The following is a 16,816-nucleotide window of genomic DNA, read 5'->3' as shown; positions in this document are numbered from 1 at the left end:
ACACAGAAACCCACTAAATTGTACGCTTTAAAAAGGATGAATTTTATGGTATGTTCAATCAAAAAATATTTTAATGGGCACACGGGTGGCTCAGTCGGTTGGGCGGCCGACTTCGGCTCAGGTCATGATCTCACGGTTCGTGAGTTCGAGCCCTGCACCGCACTCTGTGCGGATAGCTCAGAGCCTGGAGCCTGCTTCAGATTCTGTGTCTCTCTGCCTCTCTCCCACTCACACTCTGTCTCTCTTTCAAGAATAAATAAACATTTAAAAAAATTTAAAAAATATTTTAAAAGCAAAAAAGAAAATTGAAAAGCATGCTCTTGGTTAAAAAAAAATCCAAACATTTAAAAAAGATACGTGATCAAAAGTAAATTCTCTTTCACAGAGTCAGCTACCAAGCATTTTTTTCGTGAGTCTTGCCGGGATATATACATGTGTGTACCCGTGTGTGCATGTGCGTGTGTGTGTGTGTATCCAATTTTTATTTTCCTGCTTTAAATATGAATGTGGGCATACTCTACATTTTATTGAGTAACTTGCTTTTTCCCCGAACAATAATCTTGGCCATTTTCCCCTAATAGTAACTGCATAGCTATTTCATTTTTTTTTTATTTTTTTTTTCAACGTTTATTTATTTTTGAGACCGAGAGAGATAGAGCATGAACAGGGGAGGGGCAGAGAGAGAGGGAGACACAGAATCTGAAACAGGCTCCAGGCTCCGAGCTGTCAACACAGAGCCCGACGCGGGGCTCGAACTCACGGGCCGTGAGATCATGACCTGAGCCGAAGTCGGATGCTTAACCGACCGAGCCACCCAGGCGCCCCATCATTTTTTTTTTTTTAACAGCTCACAGTTTTTTCTGACATGGCTATACTTCACTGATAGGTGTGTAAATGGTTTTCAGTTATTTTGCTACCGAAAATAAAGCTCAGAGAATATTTTCCTACATACATCTTTGTGCACTGGTGGGAATGTATCTGTAGGATTATCTCCTAGTTGAGGGATTGTTTGTTCAAAGAATTGTACATTTTATTTATTTGGATGACTCTCATTTTATTTAAATTTTAAATAGATTACATTCACAACTCAAAAGATACAAAAAGTATTGAGAGTCTTTGTCCTTTAGCCTTAGAAACCCATGTTACCAATATCTTATGATTTTTTCCTACAAATATTCTATGAATGTATAAATAAAAACATACGTGCAACTTTAGGATGTTAGCATATTGGTATGTATCTGGCTTTTGAAAGCTATTGCTAATCTGAACCCCAGAAAGGTTGCCCCAACAGTGTATGAGTTATCTCCACTTTTAATACTTTTTTGATACATGGAGACTCAGGAGCTCTCCAGCGACTTTAATGTGGCCTGAATTCCAAATTCACCATTTAAAATAATTGCAGCATCATCGAGCCTCTGAAATCATCAGTTCTGTCGGCATTTTGGTGGGTGGCGGCTGTTACTACGGTCTTCTTGGCTCTGGATCAATGTGGTTTGGAGGCCCAGGAGTACAGTCTCAGGGAATTACCAGAGCCCGGCAGCAGCAGGACCCAAAGCCTAGAAACGGTCATCTCCTACAACTGACATCAAGCCAGGCCAGGAGTAGTTGCACTGGACTTGGTTATAAGCTGCAGACGCTCCAACTGGCTTTGGCAAGAAACGGGATTTATTGGCTCATGTGACTCAAGAGTCCAGAGTTGGGTCCAGGTACTCCAAAGGTGTTTTCACGAATCTTTCTACCTCTCAGCTCTGCTTTCTTCTGTGTTAGGTTCCTTCTTAGGCAGGCTCTCTTTCAGGTGAAGCCACCGGATATTAAGTTTATCTTATGCCTATTTGTCAATCGCAGCCAGAGAGGATACCTCCACTCAGTATTTCAGCTCAAGTCCTAGGAAGGAGTCCTGGTGACTTGACGTTGGTCACATGTCCTCCATGAACCAATCAGTAGAGCCAGAAGGATGGGATGATCTTATTGGCTAGTTCTTGGTGAAGCGTTTTCCCCGGAGCTGGGGCTGGGGCAGAGCTCCGGGATGGAATGATCTGATTGTCCAGACCCCGATCAGGTGTTTGCCCCTGGATCTGGGGCTGGGGCTGGGGTTGGTTGGGGTCGGAGCTGGGGCCCCGGCCGACGCCGGGGCTGCGGCCGTTGTGGAGGATGTCATGGTGGTAGAATGTGTGTCTGTCTGGTGTTCACTCACATCAAGTCAGGTAGGCTGGAAAAGGTGCTTCTCAAAGGAAAACTGGGCTCTTGTTATCAGGAAAAAGGGTAACGGGTGCTAGTCAAGTAAAAAAAAAAAAGCTTAGTGTGTCTTCAAATTTTGCCTCTTTATCTCCTTCAAGACTTGAAAACCTATGCACTTTACATGTTTTCATGTTGACATCTAGAATTTTTTATCTGCGAGTCAAAAATGTGTAAGAAAAGGTAATTTTCAGAATTGTGTACACAGATATTTTAAAATATACCTATTCTCTCTCTCTCTTTCATTTGCATATACTAGAATATAAGTGCTACAGCAATTTTGATGTCCTCTAACATCTGTGTAAAAAATTATGGACCAGCTCTTTAGCAGCCAAAAATATCAAATTGTTCATTCATTTTTTGGGGGGATCATATCTCTCGTTTACTTTTCAGAGAGAAGTTTACCCTAATATAATTTATGCCTGAAAGTCTCATCAGCCGTCCAGTGATCTTCTTCTGGAACAAAAATACTTATATGGCTTTAGATTAAAAAAAAAAAAAATTTTTTTTCTTGTGATTTAAAACTCTAGAGTTAGTCTCTTTTCTAGATTTAATTATTACAAAATTGCTACTCCAGATATCATCAAAGCCACAGCACTCTATTAAAATCTTCTGTAACTAATTATTACAGAGAAAAATAATAATTTCGGAGGACAGGAAGAGGGGGTAGCCTGTAGGTCCTTCGAAAAGAGTCACCTGGCGGTCACCTGCTTCTCCCTTCTGTTGATACTCTGCGGGCCAGGAATTTTCACCTCCTTGGGGCAGTACACGAATTCGCGGTTAGTTCTCTAGGCTGTGTAGCAGATCCCTGTAAATGTAGTGGCTCAAAACAGCTCAGTTCTGTAGGACAGTCATCTGATATGACGTGACTGAGTTTTCTACTCGGTGTCCCCTGAGGCTGGTGTCAAGGTACTGCCGGGGCTTTGTTCTCATCTGGAATTCCGGGCCCTCTTTCGGGGTCACACGGTGGTGGCAGAAGCCGGTGCCCTGCGGTTGTAGGACTGAGGTTCTCGTTCCCTTGCTGGCTGGCAGCCAGAGGCTGCGTCAGCTTCTACAGGCCCCACACGTTCTTTGTCATGTGCACCCCCACCTCTTCAAAGCCAGCAGGGGAGAATTTCTTTTGTGCATCACACCCCTCTCGTATTTTAATTCTTTACCCTCTTCCTGACCTGTATACCTTTGACCTTTATGTGGTTCAGGCGGTTAGGTCAGGATAATCTCCATGTCTTCAGGTCAAGTGCTTTGGGGCCTTGATTACCTGTGCGAAGTCTCATCACGTTTTGACGTTTAAAAATTTTTTAAATGTTTGTTTATTTTCAAGAGAGAGACAGAGACAGAGACAGAGAGTAAGCAGGGGAGGGGCAGAGAGGGAGACACAGAATCCGAAGCAGGCTCCAGGCTCCAAGCTGTCAGCACGGAGCCCGATGCGGGGCTCGAACTCCCGGACCGTGAGATCATGACCTGAGCTGAAGTCGGATGCTCAACCGACTGAGCCACCCAGGCACCCCTGATGTTTGTTTATTTTTGAGAGAGAGAGAGAGAGAGAGAGAGACAGAATGTGAGCAGGGGAGGGGCAGAGAAAGAGGGATACAGAACCCGAAGCAAGCTCCAGGCTCTGAGCTGTCAGCACAGAGCCCGACACGGGGCTTGAACTCCCGGACCGCGAGATCATGACCTGAGCCGAAGTCGGACGCTTAATCCACTGAGCCACCCAGGCGCCCCATTACATTTATTCATTTTTGAGAGAGAGACAGAGCACAAGTGGAGGAGGGGCAGAGAGAGAGGGAGGCCCAGAACCCGAAGCAGGCTCCAGGCTCCGAGCTGTCAGCACAGAGCCCCATGCGGGGCTCAAACCCACAAACTGTGTGCTGATCGATTGTGCCAGTGCAGCTGGGCAGTTGGGGGCTATCTTAGAATTCTGCCTGCCCCAGTGAGATCCTTGATGGGTAAGACGTTTGACTTTGTAATTTTGTCTCATTTTTGTGAATGGGAGAAGGGCAGTTGTGACTGGGGACATGGGAAAAGGGGGCTCCGTGAACAGGACGATGCCTTGGATAGGTGCCTTGTCAAGGCGGTGAATTTTAGGAAAACATGGGCTTGGAAGTTGGGGATCAGGCGTTGATTTGCTTAACTCTCTGTGCCCACATAAGTCTTTGTACCCCCAGGGCTACACCCGTTCCATTCGGAAACCTGTTGCGTCTGTGATCACAGAGGCACCTTGGTGCTCGGCAAATAGATATGTCAAAGCAGCGAATGGAGCTGGCAGCCAGAGGGTTGGGACTGGGAGGGTGGAAACAGTGACAACAAAAAGACCCTGATGCGAAAGCAATTGCCACTTTCTTCTATCCCCAGACAGGCTTTTTTTTTTTTCCTTTTTTTTTCTGGAAGAATATTCTGTTTCCCCTCTAAGGAATAAAGAAATCTGAAGTCACAGCTTGCTGTTATCCTTACAGCTGTAACTGTTGCTTAGTAACCAGATCCCCCCTCTCCTTGCGTGTTGCCAAGGAGAGGGGAGAAAGGTAGAGAGGAGAGCACTTCTGAACCTCTTAAAAGCTATTGTCCTACCCACTCCACACAGGACTTCTGGGACTTGGGTGGATTGCCCAAGGCCAGCAGTTAAGATTCTAGAAGCAGAGGGACCTTGGTCTCCTTGCCCCAGGCTGCTTGGGCAGGGAACTGGGAGGAAGAGCCTTCATGGGGACGTCTCCTTATAGAAGGAACCTCGACAATCCCCTGTTGTCGTTTTGGCCTGCTCTAGCACAAACAGAGGACGTACAGATGCTCCTGAGCTTTGGGGCAGACCCCACCTTGCTGGATCGACAGTCCCGGTCTGCCATGGACGTCCTGAAGAGGAATAAGAACTTCAAAGCCATCGAGAAAATCAACAGTCACTTGGAAAAGCTGGCCACATGTTCCAAGGACCTATCAGGTACAGCTTCCGGTGAAATAACTTTTTTGGAGGGGGGGGGGGGAGGTGCTAAAACTGGGTCTGTGATATTAGATGCAAATCACTTTATACTTTCTTAGTATATGATGATGGAGGTGAGACCCCTCAACTTTGGAAAACTTGTTTGCCTGTTTGGAAAGATACAGTAAGACAACTCTTCCTTACAGAGTGTCTGTGACATTCTGGTAACTTTGCTAGGTCCGCCTTTGGGCGGTATAGGTGACTTTTTTTTTCCATGCATGCACACAGTAAAAAAAAAAATCATGCAAAACAGGAGATAACAAAATGAAGCCTACTCCCCAGAAGCAACTACAGCCAACAGTTTAAAATATATTCGTATCTCTTAAACACATATGGTTTATCAATATGGGACAGCATCTATTGACTGGCTGCTGTATCCAATGAAATGCAACAAGTTAGCTCTAATTGTTGTATTTTGCCTAGTAATGTTATGTGTGTCGTCGTTTACATTCTGCTCCTTACCTCTGAGTTTTCTGTGCTTCATCCACAGATGAATTCTAGAAATGGAATTCTAGTAAATGGCATTTACATGGTAGTGTGATTATGTAAATGATTATGTAAATTATGTTCTGCAACTGAACATAAGCCTAGCTGAAGCCGTAGAAAAGAATCACCAAATGTCCCGAAAACTTTGCTCTTTAATTGTGATACTATTTAAGCATCCCGGTTTAACAAAACATATACATTATTGTGTGGATGTGTGTATTTTTCCTGGAGGAGAGACATGGATAGTAGACTCATGGAGTTTTTTGAAAATGTCTTTATGTTGTCCTTACATTGGTTGAGTATAGGCAGTGTTTTCTTGAACATAGGTATTGTGTTTTGTCGATTCTAAATTGCAGTTTCCCCCCACATTTTAACGTCTTTAAAATCGGAGTGTGTTTCACATGTGGCATGTCGATTTGCGGGCAGCTGTTTCTGGTGTGTCCGTCAGTGCGTGGGGTCTTAGATTGATAGAATATTCTGTAAAACCTTGTTCCTCCCAACTTTGGGGAAACTGTCATTGTCTTCTAGCTTCCATTTGCTACTGATTAGAAATCTGATGTCAGTCTCGTTTACTTTCCCATCTAGGACTTTCTCTGTCCTTCGAGTTTTGAAATGTCCCTGGGATATTTCTAGGTGTGGGTCCTTTTTCGTTCTTTCCGCTTGGCTCTTGTTGGCCCCTTTCAATCTAGCTTTTTTTAGCCCAGGGAAATTTATCTTTTATTATTTGGTTCCCCTCCGATGCCTTTTTGGTGCTACCATTAAATGGCTGCGCTTCCTGAATTTATAACACGTCTCTCTATTTTTCCCAAATGTTTTCTAGGTGCTTTTTCTTCCCAGATCTTTAACTTGGTCTCCAGCGTTTCTTTTATAACTCAGCTCGCTCTTTGCATATTTTAATTTGGAAACTCAGTTTTAATTTCTAGGAACTCTTGTTCTCTGATTCTTTCTTATCTATGGCAGCTCGTGCTTGTTCCGCATTCGCGTCTGTTCTTGAATGGCATTTGAGAATATTGCAAATTTCAGGGCGTCTGTGTGGCTCAGTTGGTGAAGCATCTGACTTTGGCTCAGGTTATGATCTTGCAGTTCGTGAGTTCGAGCCTCGTGTCAGGCTCTCTGCTGTCATTGCAGAGCCCGCTTTAGATCCTCTCTCTCTCTCTCTCTCCCCCCCCCCCACTGCCCTCTCTCTCTCTCTCCCCCCCCACTGCCCCTCTTAAAAGCAAATAAGCATTAAAAAAAAAAAAAGAATATCAAGAATTTCTTTCCTAAAAGAACGTCCTCCTCTCTTCTCTGAATTATTTGTTTCTTTGGCGGTTAGTAGATTCATTTTCTTATTTCTCTTTTGTGCTATTGCTCTTCCTTTTTTTTTTAAATAACAAAAAATTTTTTTAATGTTTATTTTTGAGAGAGAAAGACAGTGTGCAAACAGGGGAGGGGCAGAGAGAGAGGGAGACACAGAATCCGAAGCGGGCTCCAGGCTGTCAGCGCAGAGCCCGACGCGGGGCTCAAACTCACGAACCCCTGAGATTGTGACCTGAGCCGAAGTCGGAAACTCAACCAACCGAGCCCCGCTGCCCCGCCCCCGGTGCCCTGCTATTGTTCTTCCTTAATTATCTTCTGATCTTTGGATGGTTTTTGTGCATGAATGAAGAACTAGACTGACTAATCCTCAATAGATGGTTAGTGTGTGTTTCCTGAAGTTATCTGGATGTGTTTCCCCTGGAAACACTGCCCCCCCCGGAGTGGGTAAGTAGGTGACAAGGTGAAGGAAGCCCATTGGGTGTGTGTGTTGGAACCAAAGGCAGTGGGACAGGCGAGGTCATCGCAATTGCCAGGGTCCGGAAGGTTTTATTTGGGGGAGAAACTGCTTTTCATTTAATATCCCTGTGCCCCTCATTGCCCTATGTTTTTATTTTCATGTAATTGTTTAAAATATCTTCTGTTGTTTCCATGAGATCGTGGGAATGAGGGGACTGAAGTGTATTTGCAGAGTCCTCTGTTTCTCATAAATGATCTTTTATTTTTGGGACAGAGAGAGACAGAGCATGAACGGGCGAGGGGCAGAGAGAGAGGGAGACACAGAATCGGAAACAGGCTCCAGGCTCTGAGCCATCAGCCCAGAGCCCGACGCGGGGCTCGAACTCACGGACCGCGAGATCGTGACCTGGCTGAAGTCGGACGCTCAACCGACTGCGCCACCCAGGCGCCCCATAAATGATCTTTTAAAGCTGTGACATATCATGTTTATTTTTTATTTATTATTATTTTTAAATATAATTTATTGTCAAATTGGCTTACATACAGCACCCAGTGCTCATCCCCACAAGTGCCCTGCTCAATGCCCATCACCCATTTTCCCCTCTCTCCTACCTGCCCTCCCACCCCCATCCACCCTCAGTTTGTTCATGTTTAGTTTTTAAATGGTTTTGTGATTTCTTCTGTAAGGTAGTGTAATTAACAAATCATTGTGAAATTCTTTCCTGAGAGGTTTATGTATGTAATCTCAGCTTCGGGATGGTTTCTACTGTTTGAGAAATTGACACTAACCAAACAGATTTCTTTGCCAGTGAATTTCCAGGTTTTAAAATAACAACAAAAAAGGAGCACCTGTTGATGGTAGAAAATGGCTGATTTGTTTGCAGATTTTTCACTTATGTTTAATTTTGTGTTTGCAATTAATTCTAACCCTAATTCTTAGAATACTGTATATGTGTGTATGTATGCTATATTTAGGGCTACAGACGTTAGCATTAAGTCATTCATTTTTGTTTAGTTTTTAAAGTTTTGATTTTTTCAAGTTTTTTTTTTTTTTTGTAGACTAGAATCTTTGAATATCTGCTAATCCTAAAAGCATCTCAGTTTCTGAGACAGGGTCTTGTTCTCCTTTCCTCTCTGTCCACCTTCACCAACTAAATTTGTGGCCTAGGTTTGGAACTGGGAGAAGAGATTCAGTAGAATAGCAGCCAGTTCCCTTCTTACCTGTTAGAATTCAATTATACTCTCATGGGAAGAAAAGCACATTCAAGAGGAATGTGCCTTGTTCCAAGCCTGCCATTTGTCTCACTGAGTAGTTTGTGATGACAGTGGATGCCGTGAAACCTACAGCCTATGTTGGTAAGCTTATTGGATATTACTTTAAAGTTTTCCGGACCGTCAACCACGATTTTTTTCTTGCCGTGTAGAAGAGTGTTGAAAGACCACAGGGAAACCTTGAGTCAAAAAAGGCAAAAGAAACTGATAGATAGAAATTGGAGAAGAGGAGGATGACAGTTGTCAAGACGAGCTAGCGAGTTGGAGTCTTCTGGTAGTGTATTTCCCAAAGACTCCGAGCAGTGGAACCCTTGTAGAAGTCGTTGGAATATGATGTCTGTATCGAACATCATTGAGCATCAATACGGCTGTGTAGAGTGGTGTGCGTAAATTTCATTTCTAAGATTTTTGCCAGTTGCACTAACATCTAAGGTGGGGTCCGGGAATCTTTGTAGACGAGTACCATGCAATATAATTTTCTGTAGTGATGTAAATGTTCTATATCTGCTCTGTCTCATGTGATAGCCTCTGGTCACATACGGCTAGTGAGCACTTGAAATGTGTGACCCACGCAACAGAGGAACTGGAAATTTCATTTTATTTAATGCATTTTAATTCTACTTAATTAAGTTAGTGGCCATCGTGGTGGACAGTGTAGTTTTAGACTTCAGCCCCAGCGTGGTCTTTCTCACCAGCGTAGTAGTTGAGAAGACAGGCAGAGGGAGGGCCCAGGGCTATGGGCATAAAGGTAGCTGTCCAGTCATAAAGATTAGGGTTTTATGGACTTTAATCCTTCCCCATCCTCACACATTAACGGGCTGGATGCAAACACACTATCTTTGGGAAGAGTGCTGCTAGAGAGTTGGGGACCCTTGCTCCTGACCTGAGTCCACGAACTTAATCGTTTTGTTTTTTACATCTGGGGTCCCAAGTAAAGCGCCTTCAAGACCCTAGCTTTTCGTACGCGGACGGACAATATTCTAATGTACAGAGTAGGGTAAAAGAAGCTCTCACCCTCGGCTCATCCTGGGTGTCTCTGCGCCCGTTTTGATGATTATGGCGACAACGCCTTTGGAGAGGATGGCTTTTGCGCCTAGGTGAGAAGTAAAGGGTCTTCCTGAAGACTTCTGCTGTTCTCTAAACCAGAGCTTCTGATGTTAATGGGAGCCATTTGGGAGGCTGTTAAAATGCAGATTTTGATTCAGCAGGTTCTGGGCAGGACCTGAGATTTTGCAGTTCTTGCAAACTACCGGGGGGCAGCTAGAGCCCATTTGGAGGAGCAAAGCTTTAGTCCTAGAGTCAGGGTTACATACAGCAGTCCCCGCCCCATCTGCAGGGGACACGTCCCGAGACTCCCCGTGGACGCCCGCAACCGTGGACAGTACTGAACCCCAGATGTCCTATGTTTTTTCCTATTCATACATCCCTATGATAGAGTTTAATCAGGGCCCAGCAGGAGATTGAAAACAGTAACTCATATTAAATAGAACCGTTATAACAATGTAGACTGTAAGAAGGGCTAGGTGAATGTGGTCTCTCTCGTTCTCTCAAAACACTTGTGATGATGTGCGACGATAAAATGCCTGCCTGATGAGGCGACATGAGTCTGAGGTGGGCACTGCGACAGAGCCTTAGGGTACTACGGACCTTCTGCCGATTTGTGAGCAGGAGCACCGTCTGTTTCTGGACTGCAGTCGGCCGTCGACCGTGTAACTGAAACCTTGGCGAGGGACACTCTTAACTGCCTTTCCCTGCCTCTCACGGCCACCACCAGGTGGCGGCAGGCCCACCGCTCTGGCCGCCGTCGCTCTTCTCTCCTCAGGACCGGAGCCCTCATTTTCCTCATTTTCCTCATTTTGTACTATCTGATTCACTTAGAATGAGGACCATTCCAGGCCTCTGAGGCCTTCCCTCCAGGGCTCCAGTGGGAGCCAGCTGTGTTGTGTTGTGCACAGCCCTCGGAGGACACGAGAAGCTTCTCTTCTGTGTGTGTGGGCTTCCCCCGTAGACAGAACTTGGGGCTCAGAGGCCCTGGTTTGTCATCTTACCAGCCCTCAGCACCGAGATGGTGCCCCATTTTCACACATACATACAGGAATCGACCTAAAAGATGTTCCTGATATGTTTTCCTTATTAAAAAAGCAATGTATTCTTTTTAAAAATTTCACAAAGTATAGAAAAGGAAAACAAGAAAATATTAATTTTCCATAAACTCACCTCCCTCCCCCCCCAAATTAATGTTTGTGATTTGGTCATTTAGTCTTATTCCATGCTTTTAAGGTTATACATTTTTCTTTTCTTTTGTAAAAGTGAAATGAGTACATAAATTTAAATTGATAAAATGTGTGTACTAAAATTTAACAAGTTTTGCCTTTTTTAGCTTGAAAGAAGAATTTCAGGCAAAAACGAAATCTCTTTCTCAAATGGTTTGTTTCTATGTTCTAACACTTCTGAGCACGATTGCAACTCCAGAAGATCTCTTTTCGTCCTAACTTTTGATTTAATTTAATTTTTTTCCAAAAATTTTTAAATGTTTATTTATTTTTAAGAGACAGAGAGAAACAGAGCATGAGTGGGGGAAGGACAGAGAGAGAGGGAGACACAGAATCCTAAGTAGGCTGCAGGCTCTGAGCTGTCCTCACAGAGCCCGATGTGGGGCCCGTGATATCGTGACCTGAGCCGAAGTCGGACGCTTAACCGACCGAGCCACCCAGGCGCCCCCCCCAACTTTTAATTTTAAATCTGCTTATGTATATATCTAGTAAACCTGATCATTGTAGAAAATTTGTAAAAACAGAGTTTTATGTAAAAACAAACATTTATTGTAATTATACTTTGGCATATTTTATCCAGTCTTTTTGTTGTTATTCAGCACTTACATAATCATCTTAAAAAAAAATCTGTGATTATAATGTATAAGCAACTTTATATTCTGATGTTTCTCTTGTCTCTTATTAAGCTTATGGAAAATTTAGAACAAAACAGATTCAGAGTAATAAGCAAGTCGCCTGTGTCTGCCCAGAAATACCATCATCAGTGTGTTAGCACTTTTCCTTTTATGTGTCTTTTTAAACAATTTTTTAAGTTTACTTATTTATTTTTGAGAGGGAAAGAGAGAGAAAGAGAGAGCACGAGCTGACAGAGAGGCAGAGAGAGAGAGTCCCAAGCAGGTTCCGCACTGTCAGCACGGAGCCAGATGTGGGGCTCAAACTCACAGACCACGAGATCATGACCTGAGCGAAACCAAGAGTCGGACGCTTAGTCGACTGAACTGCCCAGGCGCCCCCTTTTACGCACCTTTACATTGTTGATATCATTCTCTGGTTTCTTTCCTGACGTGTGGAATTTTCTCTGACCCACTGCTTGACTCTTCAGAACCACACAACCATGCGTTTATTATACAACCGCATCTAATTGCCTGTATTGTCAAGATTAGTATATTTCTGTTCAGTTTCAAGAAGACTTTTATACTAATTTCCCTAGTGGAAGAATGATGTTCTAGAAAAGCTGTTGATGGCGTGAGGTCGGGCACACGAGACTGATGGAAGTTGCTCCTTTTCCAAGGGTCCTGTTGTTCTGTGAATTTCACTGTTGTGAAACACTGTTATGTTGTTCTATGAATTTTCACTGTTTTCTGTGTGTTCGTTGGCATCTTAGGATGAACTTGGGAGGGCCGATCTGGGGGTGCTAGTCAGTCAGTGTTACACCACATACACGTTTCCTGGGTCTCTGGCTGAGGTGATGTAGCTCTTCCTTGGCCACGCGGTTTCCATTTCTTTTTCTGTGGAGGATGGTGCTAAAGCGCGTCTTGCTTCTGTCTGGCACCTGGAGGTGTCTTGAGTAGAGGTCAAAGTGCGTTTGGCCCCGATGTCAGTATGTATTGCTGTGTGTGTGTGTGTGTGTGTGTGTGTGTGTGTGTGTGTTTCTGGTGCTCTGACTTGATGTGTTGAAAGGGGATCCAGGTGTGTGTCAGAAGGCACAGCAGGTAATGTTGGAACTGTGCTTGGATCCTGGGTCCCTTTCACCATTGTTGTGTGCTCCCTGACATGCTGTGCCTTCAGTTTGGGAAGCCAACACCCAAGGCTTGCTCTCAAGGAGACCGGCTTATGGAGCCAGTTTTGCTTGTGTTCCTTCAAACCAGGAGTGCTAGGGAATTTACACGCTCTCAGGGCAGCCTGTAGCCAGTGACACAGTGAGGTGAGCATTTGAAAGCCCGTCTCCCTGACTTCTCATGGGGACACCTGTTTGGAGTACTCACGTTGGAGCTCCCCTGTGGGTTCAGGCAAGGCCACCTGGCTTCCTCCCCGACCCCTAATCTGCTTCCCCCATTTCTCCGCTGGTCGCCTCCTTCATGAACAGCTTGCGCACAAATCCTTGACTTGGGGCCTGCTGCTGGGGAAGCTGATGAAGACAGGATGCTTTCAATCTTTTTCTCATTTTCAAATAGTTCATCTCTTTTAAAGCGTCCCTGCTCTATTAGAACATGACGTTGAATATTCGTTCGTCTCTGCACGATGTGATGGCACTTGACGCCGTGGGCCAGGCCCTTTCCACTGGGTGTGAAAACACACATCCTATGTGCTCAGTAAGATTCCGTTGTAAGCACGAGCGCTTTCTGAGTGTATCACCTGATAGCAAAATAAAACACTTGCCCTTTTCAACATTGTCTCCGCGGAGGTTTTCTAATCATGGCGATTTTCTCAAGTAAATGGAACCAAGGGGGTATTGTCTTCCATTCTCTGGCCAGAGAGGTGGCTCCTTCCTCTTGGCTTTTTCCTGCTTGCCAGTAAGACTCACGGGTGGCTGGGGTATGGTTGGATGTTACTGTGGTGCTAAGCCCTCCTCTTGCTGTCTTACTTCCCTGAACTGTTGTTATGTCAGTTATCTATAGCCACGTGACACATCGCTCCCCAAATGTAGTCTCGTGACGCAACCAGCGTTTATTTCGCTCATGATCCTGTAGGTCAGTAGTTTAGGCTGGGCTGTTCTCTTGGCTTTAACTGAATTCCTCCAAGTGTCTGTGGACGTGCCAGTCTTGGCCAGGCCCTTTCACGTCTATGGAGCCTCAGTTTGGACAGCTGGACTGATTCCTCTTTGTTCTACGCTGTCTCTTGTCCTCCCAAGGACGAGACTGGACCTATTCCCATGGCAGAGGCCTGGGTCTCAAGAGAGCAAATAGAACTAAGCCAGGCCTCTTGAGACCCCGCCTCAGAACGAGCATCAAAATCACACCCACTGCATTCTACAAGTCCAGAAGCCAGGCCAGATGCCAGGGTGGGGAGGAGAAAAGGCTCCACCTCGTGATGGAAGGTGATGCGAAGTCATCTGGCAAAGCACGGGCATACACGGAGGGGTGGAGAACTGGGGTGGTTTTTGCAACCTGCCACGGCTGTGGTCCCTGTATTCAGAAGCATCGTCTGCTTGTTTTGTAGGACTGACCAATGGTGATGGACCCACTAGTGAGACCGACACTTTCCGGAAGGCCACTGAGCAGCTGGTCAAGTACATGAACTCAGGAAACCGGCTGCTGCATAAAAACTTTCTGAAGCAAGAAGTAATTCAAAGGTTCTTACGCCTCCTTTCTTCTCTGCAAGGTAATTTTGCTCGCAACATTCGCTTGTGCCAAAGATGATTTATGCTCACTAAAACTCTTTTCTAGTATCCTTAAATTTTTTTAAACATTTATTTATTTTTGAGAGACAGAGAGAGACACAGCATAAGCAGGGGAGGGGCCGAGAGAGAAGGAGACACAGAATCTGAAGCAGGCTCCAGGCTCTGAGCTGTCAGCACAGAGCCCGACGGGGGGCTTGAACCCACAAACCGAGAGATCGTGACCTGAGCCGAGGTCAGATGCTTAACTGACTGAGCCACCCAGGCTCCCCCTGTTTCCTAATATCTTTAAAAAATTAATTAAAAAAAATAAAAGTGATGAGCTACATGTAAAACATTCCAACAGCACAGAACATTATTCAGTGCAAAGTCTAGATCATGCACCTTGAACTTTAGTCCCTAAATCCCATCCCCAGCATCAGCCTCTGTTTCTGGTTTATCATGTATCCTGCAACAGTTACTTTTACATATATGATCATTTTTTAAATACCACAGATGTTTCTCTCTTCTATAGATAGTGGCTAATGTTGGGATATAAAGTTATTGTAGAATTGAATGTAATTTTTTTCATTAGGGGGAAATCAGGAAAGTTCTAGAAAAGAACTTCAGAGACACATTCTAGATAACTAGGGAAGATTCTAGAAACCCTAAGTAGGTGACAGTTAGTACTTTGAAAATTGGCAGTCAGTATGGGCTGTAACACATTCACTTGGACCATCCAAAGGGCTGAGATTTCTTACTTTTCCAGAGAATGCAGGAAGGAGTAGCCAGTGGAAGGAAAATGCCCTTCAGGGTATGAAGCAGATCTTTGTGTTTCAGGCTTGGAGTTTTGCATTTGAATCTTAACCTCTACCACTTACCTGATCTGTGGCCTTGGACCAATTATTTAACCTCAGGACCTTCAGTTTCCGCAACCCTGCTTTAGCTAGGGTCCCTACCTGCTGAGATGATGGGCGTAGAGCACCTCGTCCAGGGTCCTGTTTTTCTCGTTTTCAAATGACGATTTTCAATATTAAAGTGAGTGTTTGTTTTAGAAATCTTCGAGAAAGGTGGGAAGCAAAAACCAGCAATGCACATTAAATTGCTCTTATTTAGGTGACTCCTGATTTCTTCCCTTCTTCTCTTCCTCCCTGCTTTCTTACTGCCAGGATTGCCAAACTGCAGAATGCCAGTTCAATTGTAATTAAAAAATTTTTTTAATGTTTTATTGTATATTAGAGAGAGAGAGAGAGAGTGCGCACAAGCAGGGGAAGGGCAGAGAGATGGAGACAGTCTGAGCTGTCAGCACAGAACCCGACACGGGGCTCGAAACTCACGAACTAACTGTGAGATCATGACCTGAGCAGAAGTTGGACGCTTAACCTACCGAGTCACCCTGGCGCCTTGAATTATAATTTTAGATAAACAATGAATATAGTTTAAGTGTGTCCCAAATAGTACGTGAAAGATTTAACTGGCATCCTATGTTTTTATTTGCTGAATCTGGCAATTTACTTACTGAGGACCTCTTTTAGAAGTTTCCCGTCCGTGGGCTATACCAGTGTCATGAACTGGGATAACATTATCTTGTCTCTGATGGAATACATCAGAGATCAGATGGAAATACTTGGCATCTCGTGATGTGAAATTAGGAACTGAGGGTTAAACCATCCTCTCGCTCCCAGCCGGCAACTGTTGATGTTGTAATTATTCTTCAGTGCCTCGTTGCATTTCAGTGTTCCTTAAGCAGAAGGAAGTGTTCCTTAAGCAGAAGTCTTAATATTATGCAAGACTTAAGGCAGGCTCTTGCCTTCTAACCTCTGAAGAATGGCCTGACTTACGTCTTTTTCTAAGACACAGTCATCTTTCTGCCCTCCTTCGGGGCCAGGCTCCACCCTCCTTCGAGTGTTTCTAACCCTCCCAAGAGGGTCACATGGCCGGTGCTGCTACTGATGTTTATGAGTGGCTGAGTTGTGTGCTCAAAGGAATGGCTTGTTTCTGTTTTCCCCAGTGCTTACAAACACTGACCGGTAAATTCCTGTTAATTATGCCTAAATGTGTTGAGCGGTATTTGCGTTCAGAAATCATATGCACCTTTTTTGGGGCGTGTGGTGTATTCTTATTTTTCAAAGAAATTCCTCCTGACCTGGTCTGTGACATTAACCGTGACTGCGCCAACACCTTCATCAAGTTTTTGCTGGAGAAGCAGAAGTGGCCTGAAGTGCTTCTGCTGCTGACCCGCAAGGTAAATGGGGAGCCGCCCCTGGGCGACTGCCTCCTCATGGGCTGCGACTTCTCCGACCTTGACCTCTGCGCCCTCATCCCCCGCCTCAGCGCTTGGGACCCTCGGAGGATGCAGCTCCTGGGCTGCCTCATCGACAGTGGAGGTGAGAAGGCCCGTGATGAGCACTGGAGGCTTGTCCCCTGGGATGTCAGGCCACCGCTGGTCGCGGGGCTTTCACTTGGTTTTGGAGATTCCTCTAAATGTTGCCCGATTCTCTTCTTCGGGAG

General features: G+C 44.8%; 1 protein-coding gene across 2 annotated transcripts in view; it reads left to right on the top strand.

Moving 5' to 3' along the window:
- TRANK1 (tetratricopeptide repeat and ankyrin repeat containing 1) overlaps positions 1 to 16,816 on the top strand; it is a 79,680-nt gene that overhangs the window by 23,025 nt on the left and 39,839 nt on the right. For both annotated transcript variants that reach the window (XM_047099187.1, XM_047099186.1), the window contains 3 exons: positions 4,994 to 5,164; positions 14,149 to 14,310; positions 16,438 to 16,692. In XM_047099187.1, the coding sequence (XP_046955143.1) occupies positions 4,994 to 5,164; positions 14,149 to 14,310; positions 16,438 to 16,692 (588 nt within the window). The remainder of the gene's footprint in view (positions 1 to 4,993; positions 5,165 to 14,148; positions 14,311 to 16,437; positions 16,693 to 16,816) is intronic.

This window comes from Lynx rufus, unplaced genomic scaffold, assembly GCF_022079265.1.
Source record: "Lynx rufus isolate CCGP_SWC_20201006 ecotype Redwood Valley unplaced genomic scaffold, mLynRuf1.p SCAF_5, whole genome shotgun sequence".
Classification (NCBI taxonomy): Eukaryota; Metazoa; Chordata; class Mammalia; order Carnivora; family Felidae; genus Lynx; species Lynx rufus.
The sequence above is the reverse complement of the archived record's forward strand: the minus strand, read 5'-3'. Positions and strand labels throughout refer to the sequence as shown.